The 12,282-nt window shown below is 41.6% G+C and overlaps 1 protein-coding gene across 1 annotated transcript in view; it reads right to left on the reverse strand.

The window, feature by feature from the left end:
* The window catches only part of LOC129092184 (Kv channel-interacting protein 2), an 85,362-nt gene extending 79,895 nt beyond the window's left edge, over positions 1-5,467 (reverse strand). Inside the window, exon 1 of the mRNA XM_054600017.1 lies at positions 5,284-5,467. Within this exon, the coding sequence (XP_054455992.1) occupies positions 5,284-5,356 (73 nt within the window). The 5' untranslated portion in view covers positions 5,357-5,467. The remainder of the gene's footprint in view (positions 1-5,283) is intronic.
* Between the last annotated feature and the right edge of the window lie 6,815 nt (positions 5,468-12,282).

A 12,282-nucleotide genomic window follows, 5' to 3' on the forward strand; every position in this document is an offset into this window, starting at 1 on the left:
CACATCCGCAATTCTGGCACTTCCAGGAGCAACCCGGGCCCGGGAACCAGGAGAGGATCCCTGACGAGGCAGTGTGTGTCACACATGTCACGGCACATCGCACGACACATTAAATCAAGTCTTTTAATTAGTGCCAGTGGCCATTACCATTCTAGCTGCGGCACAAACTGTCATGCCGCGAAGGTGACTCGAGGATAAACTCACTCTGACAGGCTCGATTATGAAGGCAATCTCAGCCCTGGAATCGTTTTGGTCTAGCGATTGTAAATTATTATTTAAACAATGGGGGCTCTGCATCAATCAGGATGTTGGGGATGTGTGTCATGTGTCTTCCAGACAAGCTACTGTAATGCCTTTCACCTCAACACCTCTACCCTCTCCCTCGGCTATCTTTTTTTTGGCCGACTTGTAGTCTTGCGCGGCTCTGAATGCCAGAGCTTTTAAAATTGCTCATTAGGAGCTGTGTGTGCGTGTGTGTGAGAGAAATTAACTGTCGAGATTCATCAAAGGCTAAACACCTCTCCTAGAGCTGAGGGCTGAGCTGTTGCGTGAGACAAGTTAACTGTAGAGGACATTGTACATATTTGTAACATTAGGTTAACTAAGAAGGTCTTCAAATCACGCAACCTAATGAGTGAATGGCCTCGTTTCCATTAGCATTAGTATTATACACATTTTGAAGTAAAAGAAGAAAACATGGACAATATTAACAAACTTCTGACAAATCTACGCAGCTTAGTTAATTCACTCTAGTTCAACCAGTTGATGGAAATGTGCCCAATTCACATTTCTGTTTGCAACATTATTAAAGTTCGATATATTTCACTTGATAATTGAATGGAAATGCAAAACAAATATTTGTGTTTGTATCATAGACTGTATATGAAAAGTGGACGTAGTCATCGTGACGTCATCCATTGGTTTGCCTCGAGTCTGGCGATTTCGTTGTCGCTATTTTTGGATTACGGACTTCGCCATGTTGGTTTTTTTGCAACCAATGAACTGAAGTTACTATATTTAAATGTGGAGGAGTGACGTAGTGTCGCCTTTTTTTGGCTCTGGTAGCGCCCGAAACCTGTCAATCACAGTAAGCCCACCCTAACACATACTCCACTTTATGGTCTATTTTACTCTTAAAGGGATAATATTGTACTAAATGAACATCATGCTGTATTGAAGAAGACTTTAAACTAGCAATTGAAACCATAAACTCATGTTTACAATGTTATTGAGGTAACAAATCAAGTTAGAAGTAGGGTCATTTTCTCATAGAATTCCATACAATCAGACTTGTTTTTGCAACCCGAGAAGTCACCACCCGACGGTCAATAGAGAGAATGCAAGATTTTCCTCATCGGCTTCACTCGGCAGAACCAGAGGTTGTCGCCTGATTTGACTATGATTGACAGTGTGTGTGTGTGTGTGTGTGTGTGTGTGTGTGTGTGTGTGTGTGTGTGTGTGTGTGTGTGTGTGTGTGTGTGTGTGTGTGTGTGTGTGTGTGTGTGTGTGTGTGTGTGTGAATCTGCACGTATTAGCCCGAGTGTGTGAGTGGTGTTTTCTGGAGTCCTTCATACTTATTTTTGAGCGGACCCCAAAACACACTTATCCAAAACAAGGAGTACAAGATTTGACCTCAGAATATACATATTCGATCTATCAATTGTTTGTTTTGTCCATAAAATTTTCGAAAATGGTAAATTGCAGCCCAAGGAGACTTCTCAAAATGTATTGTTTTATCAACTACAAAAACCCAAATATATTCAATTTACAATCATAGAAGACCAGAATAACAACCAAAAATTCACATTTTAGAAGCTGGAACTGAAACTTGGCAATTTTGCTCTAGAAAATCACTTACTTGATTAATCAATTGTAATTTCCTGTTGATTGACTAATCATTTGACTTCTAATCATGGAGAACAAATTTCGCCAAAAAGCAGTTTGATTATCCCTCTACACTACACCATTCTGATTTAAAAGAAAACAAGAAACAAGTGTTTGGCAACTTTGGATTTGTCAGATCCTTCAGAGCTTGAGGGGAAACAAGAACAAACCATATAAACATCACGTTGTCGTGGCGTGAAAAAGCAAATACCACAATGCAAACAAACAATACATCGCAATAAGTTTGAATTAAATATTTAAACACACCAACATGAGACGATGCACACTATTAGTACCTCACAGAACAAAGGGGATGGTTGGCTGACTGGCTGCCAACCTAAATGATTTAGCCTTTAGATAATATTCTGGACTTGGAGTGAAGAAAAGGAAGCGTGACAAGATTGAGATAATAGCTGCATATGTAGAGAGAAGCCATTGTGTGTTGTGTGTGTGTGTGTGTGTGTGTGTGTGTGTGTGTGTGTGTGTGTGTGTGTGTGTGTGTGTGTGTGTGTGTGTGTGTGTGTGTGTGTGTGTAGGTGATATGATTCCTCTTGAGTGTGGCTTGTGAGGTGGAAGAGGAGATTACTGCACCACGCTTCTATAATTACCTCTCATCTCTCTCAGCCGGAGCTCTTCGACACAACGGGGAACGCCAGGCTACCACACACTCCGACACATGCACACACACAGTGGGGCGCACTTACAGCACAATGTAGCAGCCTGAGAGGGAGTTATTTCTAGAGGGTTACATTTCACTCAAATGGTGATTGGAGACCACCCACACTACCTTTAAGCAACACAGGGGTCAGCTTTGCTTTCAGCACACACACACACATACACACACACACACAGGCACACACACACACACACACACACACACACACACACACACACACACACCGACTCACTCTATCTTGCTGTAAGTAAGAAGAGTGACTCACCTGTAGCTGTCCCTCCCACACAAGACACCCATTTAAGAATCCATTCGCACAAGTCATGCACTCACATCACACTATAGCCTATACTTTTGCATTTAATGGGGATTATGCAGAAAATCATCTGTTCTCACTCTGTCACACTCACACACACACACACACACACACACACACACACACACACACACACGGTATACACAAGTCCACTTTGCAGGCAGCTGTGTCTATAATATGAAAAATCCCATGACACGCAATATTTCTCCTCAGTTTTGGCTCCATCACATCTTCATTACACGGACTCTTCTCGGTAAGAGCCAGCCTTAATAACCATCCAAACCATCGAGGCTAAGTATGTTTTCGAGTTGACAGCGTCTTACAAAGATTAATTAACCACGCAATTCAAAGCTTTGAAAAAGTCATTAAAAACTTTGCCACCAGTAAATTGTTCCGCCACACTGAATGACTTGGTCCCTCTCCCCCTCCCCTCGCTCAACTATTAAAATAGCAATATGACTTCTTGTGGACAGTCCGACACGGGGGACCACTTCAACAAGCTGGACTGAAGAGAGGGGAGGAGATGAAAGAGGAAAGAGTATTGACCAAATAATGATGAGTTTCGATTTAGATTACAGAAAGTTTCATCTCCTTCCCTGTCACATTTATTAATCCTCCATAATGCATCTCATTCTCAGGTGTGCATTGCACACTAATCTGTAACTGATTACAGAGCCAAAGCTAAAGTTCCACGGCTGCAGGAGAATAAAGAGAAGTCAAGCTGCTGAAGTGTGTTGAGTATTCTCTGAGAAGCCTTGCAAAGCTCAGTGTTTATCCAGGCATGATGGCCAGCACACTGTGTGGGTTGGCTGACATGTCTTACAATTCCCCTATTGTACAGTAAAGCCTGATGTTTTTGAATTCAGCAGAACAAATTCGAGTTCTTCTTTTCTTTTTTGTAAGTGTGAGTGTAGAAAAGTGAAGCTGCTGCCTCTGAACTCACCCACACATACATACCCACACACATGCACCAACATTCAAAGATAAACCCAGCACAAGAAACACACATACTGCATGTCTTTTGCACACACACACACACACACACACACACACACACACACACACACACACACACACACAAACATGGTTTCACTTTGCAATATTTTCTTAATTTAGGAACCATTCAATTTGTAACAGAGTGCTGTTTAGCTGTTAATGCGTGGACTTGTGCAAATGAGATTATAGTGTTCCCGTCGAGCCTGGAGCACATAGCTGTGTGGACAGGCACTGTTTCCCTCTGCGGGCCTGATATGTGTTCAGGCATTAAAGCAAGCATTTTTCTTTAAGCAGCTGGCACTTAGCAGGCAAACGGCGCTCACATAAGCAGGGGAGAGCTGTAAGCTATAATGTGACAATGAGAGGCTGTGGTGACGGGAAACACCTCAAGAGAGTGCTCAGCTCACACGAGGAGCACATACAAAGCGCAGGTATGTGCAGGAAAGCTCAATGAAGTGCTTCATTATAACGCAATAAAACTGATGTGAGTCAAGTCTCACATATTGATAGTGATACACCAAATACACACACATGAGGGGAAATAAAACACAATATAGGGACACTTTATTGTTCAATCCACAGAGCTGACAACAACAAACGAAAGTGTGCACAAATGTGAATATCCACGTGATTAAGTGTCGCTCAGGTGTCTGTTCTTCTTGCAGATAATATCAGGTATTTTTCAAACTACAGATCCAGTCTTCAGCAGATAGAGCTCAAAGAGATATGTGATTCACAAGTGTTAACAAACCAAAGCAGAGGAATCTGCTCCACAATGTGGGCACCAGATCGTTCAGACACGTGTTATCTACCCCGCAGCGCTTTACACAACAGCCAAGACAATAAGGTGGTCTCCCACAGATGAGCCAGGGCCGGCAAATACCACACTGTTTGTCTTTAAATCCATCCAACATTACGCACCACATTATGCAACCACAATGACATGCAACAATGAAATGACAAAGATTCAATGTGGATTTTTTTTTCTAATCAAATATTGTTTTTCAACTGGTCGCCATTCTCTCTTTTATTCCCCTTGGATAAATAATAATAATAATAAATAATGTAGTTATTTACCCAAAGTATGCTAGTAAAATATACATATTATAAATGTTCCACAGCAACTACGTGAATATACACTGAAAAACACTATGTTATCCCGGGAAGCTGTAAATGTAAGTACGAGAAAGATGACTTAAACTTAAAGCCTAGATATAAACTTGCTCTACAAAAATGATGACTGCCAATATATGTAAAAACATATTTAGTTCTTTTTGTCGTTTGGCGATGAGATGAATGGCGAACAGGTTGAGTCATTTTCAAAACCCAGCTGAAGTTCAGCCTGACATATTGAATCTTTTATTTCCGCAGACAACCGTCCAACATGCTCCGGTGTTTCAGCCGGTGGACTCACCCGTCAGCTGGTCATAGGATCCGTCCAGCTCTCTGGAGTCCGACAGGCTTTGGTCACGGTTCTTCGCCTTCATTTTCCCCGTGTGCGCCGGAATGTGGAACTGTGGCAAACTGAGCTGATATGTTGTTCGACTCTATGTGTGAGAACAACTGTGGTTTGGTCGTACGCCTTTATGGAAGATGGCTACAAGTACACTAGCGTTAAAAAGTCATAATTGATTTGCCATAGATGAGAAAAAAGAGAGAGAGAGAGAGAGAGAGAGAGAGCCATGTGAGGTGTTGTTGTTTCTGTGTGCGCTCTCGGCATCCAGGAGCTGAGTGAACCAAGCGCGCTTCTGCTCGGGACTCTCGCATGGGCTGGCACGCGCGCAAGCACACGCTTCAGTACACGCACGCGCGCGCACACACACACACACACACACACACACACACACACACACGCACACTTACACACACATTGACAGAGGGAGGAAGAGAACAACATATAATAGGAAGAATAACCATCTATCCATCTATACATTTGTTTTAGTTTGGACACTTATTTTTGGAGATCATATCAAAAGTACCCTTTGCCTCCCCAACATGTCCCCTGTCCCCCCCCCCCCTGTGGCATTAAGCAATATGGCAACACTTTGCAATATGGTACATAAATGTATGAATAGTTACAAAGAAACGAGTGAGGAACGAATCAGACTCGACTGAGTAATGAATTGATCATAAAAGCCCAACTAGCAAAATTATGCTAGATTTAACATGTATGAAAATATTCAATGAAAATAGCTAGCAGCCTTAGCTCCAAAACTTGCTCAAATTAGCAAGAAAGTCTCCAAATCAGCAACACTGACACCGTTAATGGGTCATTTGTGTCAGTAACTGGCTGATTCATAGTTAATCATAAACAACTCATGATGGAAGTGGCCGTTACTCCGATTCACAGATAATGTGTGGACTAATCATTAGCCTACCTAATGATCTGTCAATGATATTGTATATTCCTGGCTGTTCTCTAGAAACTCATCAATATCTACTATACAGTCCTTGAATCAGAGTTATTATTTATCAGGTCGTTCCTGTTTGTTCCTCACTCCTTCCCCAGTAATTACTAACATTCTGTGTATCGTATTGTATAGTGTAACCACCAATATCTATCTGGCTCCATTCATGCAGAATCTCACTCAGTGAGTTGGTCGTCAGCCTGCCACCCTACCATTACCATCAAATCCTCTGTTGATGTTCTCCATTGAGTCAGAGCCGTGTCGGATGTGTACAGAGACATCAGCATGAGCAACTAGGAGCACACTGCTGCTGCCAGGCAGAGGTTCTGACTATATCTGATCTATAAATACTCACTGGCTTTGGGAAGCCTGGTGTCTATCCCTTTCCTCGTCTCCCTCTCAGTGTCTTTTCCTCTCTTTGTCTTACTCCTGCTCGCTTACAGAATGACACTTGGTCACATTCTGTCAAGCAATCTGTCTTTGATGCCATATTTTTCTCCATCCCTCTATCCATCCGTTTATCCATTTAGCTCAAGGATGAACAATTGTGATATCTTTTAAAAGTAACTATGTGGTGAAGTTGTTCTTTTATTTAGATGTTCACGGGTCCTTTGCCTCCTGCTGAAGGACGAGTATAAACTGAAGTAGGACGGGTGCTAGATTCCCTAACTGTTCCCCACTGCGCATAGTCATCCATCCTGATCTCTCAGGAATCAATTGACATCTGAATCAGACATGTCACGAAAAGGTCTTCCATAAGACCTTGTCTTCAGATGGGGCTGCCTTACGTGTCATATCTGTCATAACCATTCAAGTGTGCATTTGTCACATGTAGAAATCCCATGATGCCCACATACCACGCATACAGTACAGTGTGACACTGACGGGAGGATAGTGTTGTTGATCAAGGTTTGGCTTCTGTAATAACATTTTGTCATCATCCTATTTGATTTTGTTCTATGTAAGGTCTCAGGGTGGTTGTTTTTACTATCAAATATGCCTTGAAAGACTGCAACTGAAAGTTGGAAGTTTTGTCTTTAACAGAGAAAGGTCAGCTGTGAAAGTTATGTTCATTACATTAAACTCCAAGAGCCCAGTATGCTTCAAATAAAGTGCTTGTGGGATCGTCCAACAGCATCAGAAGGCCCTTCCGACATTTTTCAATGTCAGAAGACGGAAGGCTGCACCTGACAATTTTTGTATCTTTACAAAACCGTCAATTCGATTAGCGACCCCACTTCTTGCGATTATCCAGGTGCAAATATAAGGCAGGATGTGGCCCCGTCTTTCAAACTATCTTTTTTTATCCTTTCAAAAACTACTTCTTTAACTTTGCGGGTGAACAACCAAGGGGGACACTGTTCATGTTCAAAATCTGTGTTAGTACAGTTTATTGCATTGAGAGAACTTCAACACTGTGTCATGAGTAGGTTAAATGACACATCAAATTAATTTGTTTGTTTCAATAGTGACCTAATGCAAAATTTCAGGGTGAAATAAAAAATAAAATCAGATTGTCCATATCACTTTTTAAAAAACTCCTGCAGCGTAATCTTTGTAGAATATGTTCTCAACAATTGTGTCAATCATTATACAGCATAATTTAGATTTTGCTCGCAAACACTTGTGTGTTTGGCAGACGGAAAATAAATGTGGGTCCGACATTGCTCTCGTGTGAAAATTGCTGTGTTTGCCAGCATTAATGACACACTGGGAGCATACACAAATTACTTTGGCCTCGGTACATTAGACCGACTTTGTTTGGTCAGAACTCTGATTATTGCTACTTGCTTTTTCAAACCCCACAACAACAAGAAGCTTCAATGTTACCAGGCTAAGCTTTGCCTATTTGATGAATCTTAAAGAGCAGCAGGGGGCTGCTTCCTGATAAACCTTCTAGTCTCATTACCATATAAATGCCTACATGGTTGGTTTATCTGTGGTTGTTTACATTTTTGCGTTTAAAGTATCACTGAAAGGCACCAAAACACCCTGGAAAAGAGTTGAGTTAAGGTCATGAGGAGTTGGATATTCCCCCTGCTAAGCCTCATTTGAGCCCTGCGTGCTGCCAATAAACAGAGGGAGGCTCACAATAACCACAAGGCCTGCTTTTTCTGTCATCTAATACCAACAAAATATTTCACAGATACGGACGATTGGTTAGTGATTGGATTTCTGTGTGTGGTAAATGAAAGGAGACAAGGAGAGGAGGATTCTAAATGAAGACAAGGAGGAGTGTGCAAGAATGAAGGATGGGGGAAGTGGGGAGATCGATTCACGGTGAGTCTGAGGGGATTTAGTGCATCAGAGCCAAAATAAAGAGAATCTCTGGGTCATAGTTAAGGAGGCTGTCTTTGACTGCGGGGTCGGCTCTTCTAGACAAACCTAGATGTGTATGTGCACACGTCCATAGCTGTGCAGTGACCCAGAGATAACCGTCTTGTATCCCAGAACAGAGTAGCACACACCGGGCATGATGCCAGCTGGTTATGGAGGTCTGCTGCTGCTGTGTTAGCAGGGTGTTGTTTGCATCCATATTTTTTTAACATCAAAAAACATTAAGGGCAAGAGAAGGTTATTTTTATGCTTCTGATTCAAGATCATAGTCGACCTACTCTACCAACAGTAAAGAGACTATTGCTGATTAGTTTTCATTTTTTGGTTAAAGCTCTCTGAAGTCCCATAACAGCTTCATATTCTCATTGATTTGACAATGTTAGCCTGTGATCCTATTCAGCAATGACTCATCACAAATCTCTCTGGAACATGTCTACCCATGCTGGTATTTGCAAAAAACATTTTTGCAGTAAGCTTCTCTCATTTCATAACTCAGCATAAAAAAATTGACTTGTCAGTGTGCGTGTGAGCTTAGCTGCACATTGGAAGTTAGAAAATTCAAATCAAGCCAGAATTAGCTGTTTAATCCCAGTCTACCCGCGTACCTCCAGAACCTTGTAACCGGATTATCCACATCCACTCAAAAGCTCAAACAGACACTCGGACATACAGGTTACGTTGTTGGTGTCTGCAAGTTATTGATAAAAAAAAAAACAGTGTTTGAAAGCGGGGGGGAGAAGAATGGAGAGGAAAGGAGGGGGAAGAAAACTCATCAAACTATTGAGATGCACCCTCTGGCTCTCATTGCAACCCAAAGGTTAGTCCCCTGTCCTTGGCAACCCTCTCATGAACCAAACAGCACTGTGAATATTAATAGCACAAACTCCAGGATTCCCAAACAAAGGTGTGTGTGTGTGTGTGTGTGTGTGTGTGTGTGTGTGTGTGTGTGTGTGTGTGTGTGTGTGTGTGTGTGTGTGTGTGTGTGTGTGTGTGTGTGTGTGTGTGTGTGTGTGTGTGCGTGTGTGTGCTCAAATCATAGCTGAAGTGATGATAACCAGAATCAAATCAGAATGTCACATGCTGCACTGTTATAGCAAAACCATGCAGGATTTTTCTATTCAACGTTTTCCCTCAAATACAATGTTCAATATATGCAGTTTCTGTAGGATCATGGGAGAGCAGGGTAAGCAGCCTTTGCCAGAAAAAATATTCTCTTCAGCAGAAAGGAGGGAATTAGAAGCATTGACTTGGACAAACCTGTCACTGATAGTATTTCTAAGCTCTGAGCTTCCCAAAAGTAGAAAGAAAACCCTCCTTGTTAAGCAGTATCAAAAAGCAGTTTGAACATCTGAATGACATGTCCTTTCATTATTCACCACAGCCTGCGACCTCCAGAACAGAGCTGTCAGCTCAGCCTCAGTCACAATACTGGCTGAGTGACTGATTAATGATGTCCAGTGAGACAAGGGTTCAGGCTCTAATGAATTGGACGGTGTGTGCCTCAATAACTTAGCAAACACAATACTACACTACAAACAATAGCAATAATTAACATTGTATGGTGGCATTTGGTATCAGTTTCATTTGTTTAAAAAAACCTCACCTTATCTATGAATCTTTTTTTGTAGTTGCCTAACTTTGGATATACCTACAAATCGTAATGTAATGGCAAAGTACTTTTAAGTTGGGCACACTGAGACTATTTCCTCCTGGCAGGATGTCCTTTCACATACATTTTTGTGCTACACTCTCATTTGATTAAACCATATGTTGTACATATTGGCTCTAAGAATAGTGATGAAAATGTACTTGACATAAATTGACCATAAAACCTCTAAACTGCAGCAAACTACTTTTTATATGTGGGGAGTTTACTGTAAAGAAAGTCCTTTAGACCCATAAACATCACTTTCTTATATATAGTTCCAATAACGGCTGGCTCCAAACCACATGCTGTCATCTGAATTTTAAAAGCATTATAGTTTTTCTCCTCCTCGCATGCTCCCTTCCTTTAGCAATTCATTCCCACTTAAACCTACTACTATCCGCTCAGTCTGTTTTCATTAAACCCGCTGTAACCTTAATCCAAACTGACTGTCCGCTCTCGCTCTCCGCCTGTCCTCGCCGTTCTCAGATTCTCTTTTCTCTCTGTATCTTCATCTCTCGGAAACCGCCATCCCCTTCCTATAAGCCAGAGATATGTGAGGACGTCATTCAGGACAGGAAGTGTGTGACCTTCAGAAAACATGAACAGATTCCCTCCCTGCATCAGTCAGATTGTTTCTATTTTCACTCTAATCACAGTTGACTGTAATTGTCTTTATTTTGTTACGTGGTGCTGTCTCAGAAAAAGAAGGAAAACCCCTGACCCCAGGTACGTTTGCTGTCTCAGCGAGCATTTAAAACCTGTGATGGCTTTTGACAGATGTCACCCTTTGCCTCAGGGATGGCAACCTCTGAGACAGAGTGGCACACACAAGCAATCATGCCAGAAGTTGTCAACTGGGTGGGGAATTTATGACGGTGTGGGTGTCCAAGAATTACGACCTTCCTCCTGCTGCCAAGGTATACAGATCTGGTACACTATACAGAGAAGCCAATTAATGTTGTATCTCTTTATGTTTACTGGCCTGGAGGAAAGAAAAACAAGGCAGAATAGAAACCTGTATGAATTACTCACAAGTGTAAAGTGTATGTTTTCTCTCTCCCTCTCTCTGACTCACTCGCTTCACTCTTCATTTTCATTTCCTCTTACTCAGTTTTTTTTTTGCCATCTTTATTCCTGCCATTTGTCCTTGAGGAGTCTGTCCCAGACTTGTCATTACTGTCCAGATAGTGGACCAATTTCTGTGGAAAGGTAGACAAACAGACTTTCACGTCCTCACACACACACACACACACACACATTTAAAAATGGAGCATATTACCCAGAGGTGTCCTCTATGATGGTTAATCACTAGACAATTGGTGTTTACATAAATCATCCATCTGCTTTGTGCCATATTAGAATTCAGTCTGACAGTGACAAGAAAGTCGGTTTTGTGCGATGTCGTTTTAAAAGCCTCTTTTTGTGCTGGCAGTAAGTTGGCTTTCACATTAACATAAAACTGTTAATGTGAAAAATGTTATTGCTTCTTCATCATATCAAGACTGTGTCCTAAAAATGCATTCATAAACTGTTCGAATGTTTGTGACTAATACAGTATGATTTCAAGGGCATAATAATGACCTGGATTATGTTCACTGGCATTGTTTCCAGGGTCGCATTCATTTACAAAGCTCAGGACTTTGACACTGGAGACCAGGCTTTGCGGAGCTACAACTGTCTGGTTTGGTTTAGGTTTCCAAACACTTGGAAAAGGTCAGGGAAGTACTGGGTTTAGTCACACAATGTGTCCTGTCTGTTGACTTCCTTAAGTGGAGGGGAACAATCTTTCTCTAACCTTGACAAAGTGTTTTAACATACTTCAGAAAACCATAAAACCTTTAATAATGCTTAAGTTGTCATGAGATATTGTAGGAAAAACTAGATACATTCAGTATTAACATTTGCAGACATAAAAGGTTCCTCGTAAAGTTAATAAAAAACATAATTCAAGAGGCATTACATTTCTTCCCAACAGTGTTTGCTGATATATCATGCCCTAGGACTGGGGGTCTGGGAGCTG

This window comes from Anoplopoma fimbria, chromosome 6 (assembly GCF_027596085.1).
Source record: "Anoplopoma fimbria isolate UVic2021 breed Golden Eagle Sablefish chromosome 6, Afim_UVic_2022, whole genome shotgun sequence".
NCBI lineage: Eukaryota > Metazoa > Chordata > Actinopteri > Perciformes > Anoplopomatidae > Anoplopoma > Anoplopoma fimbria.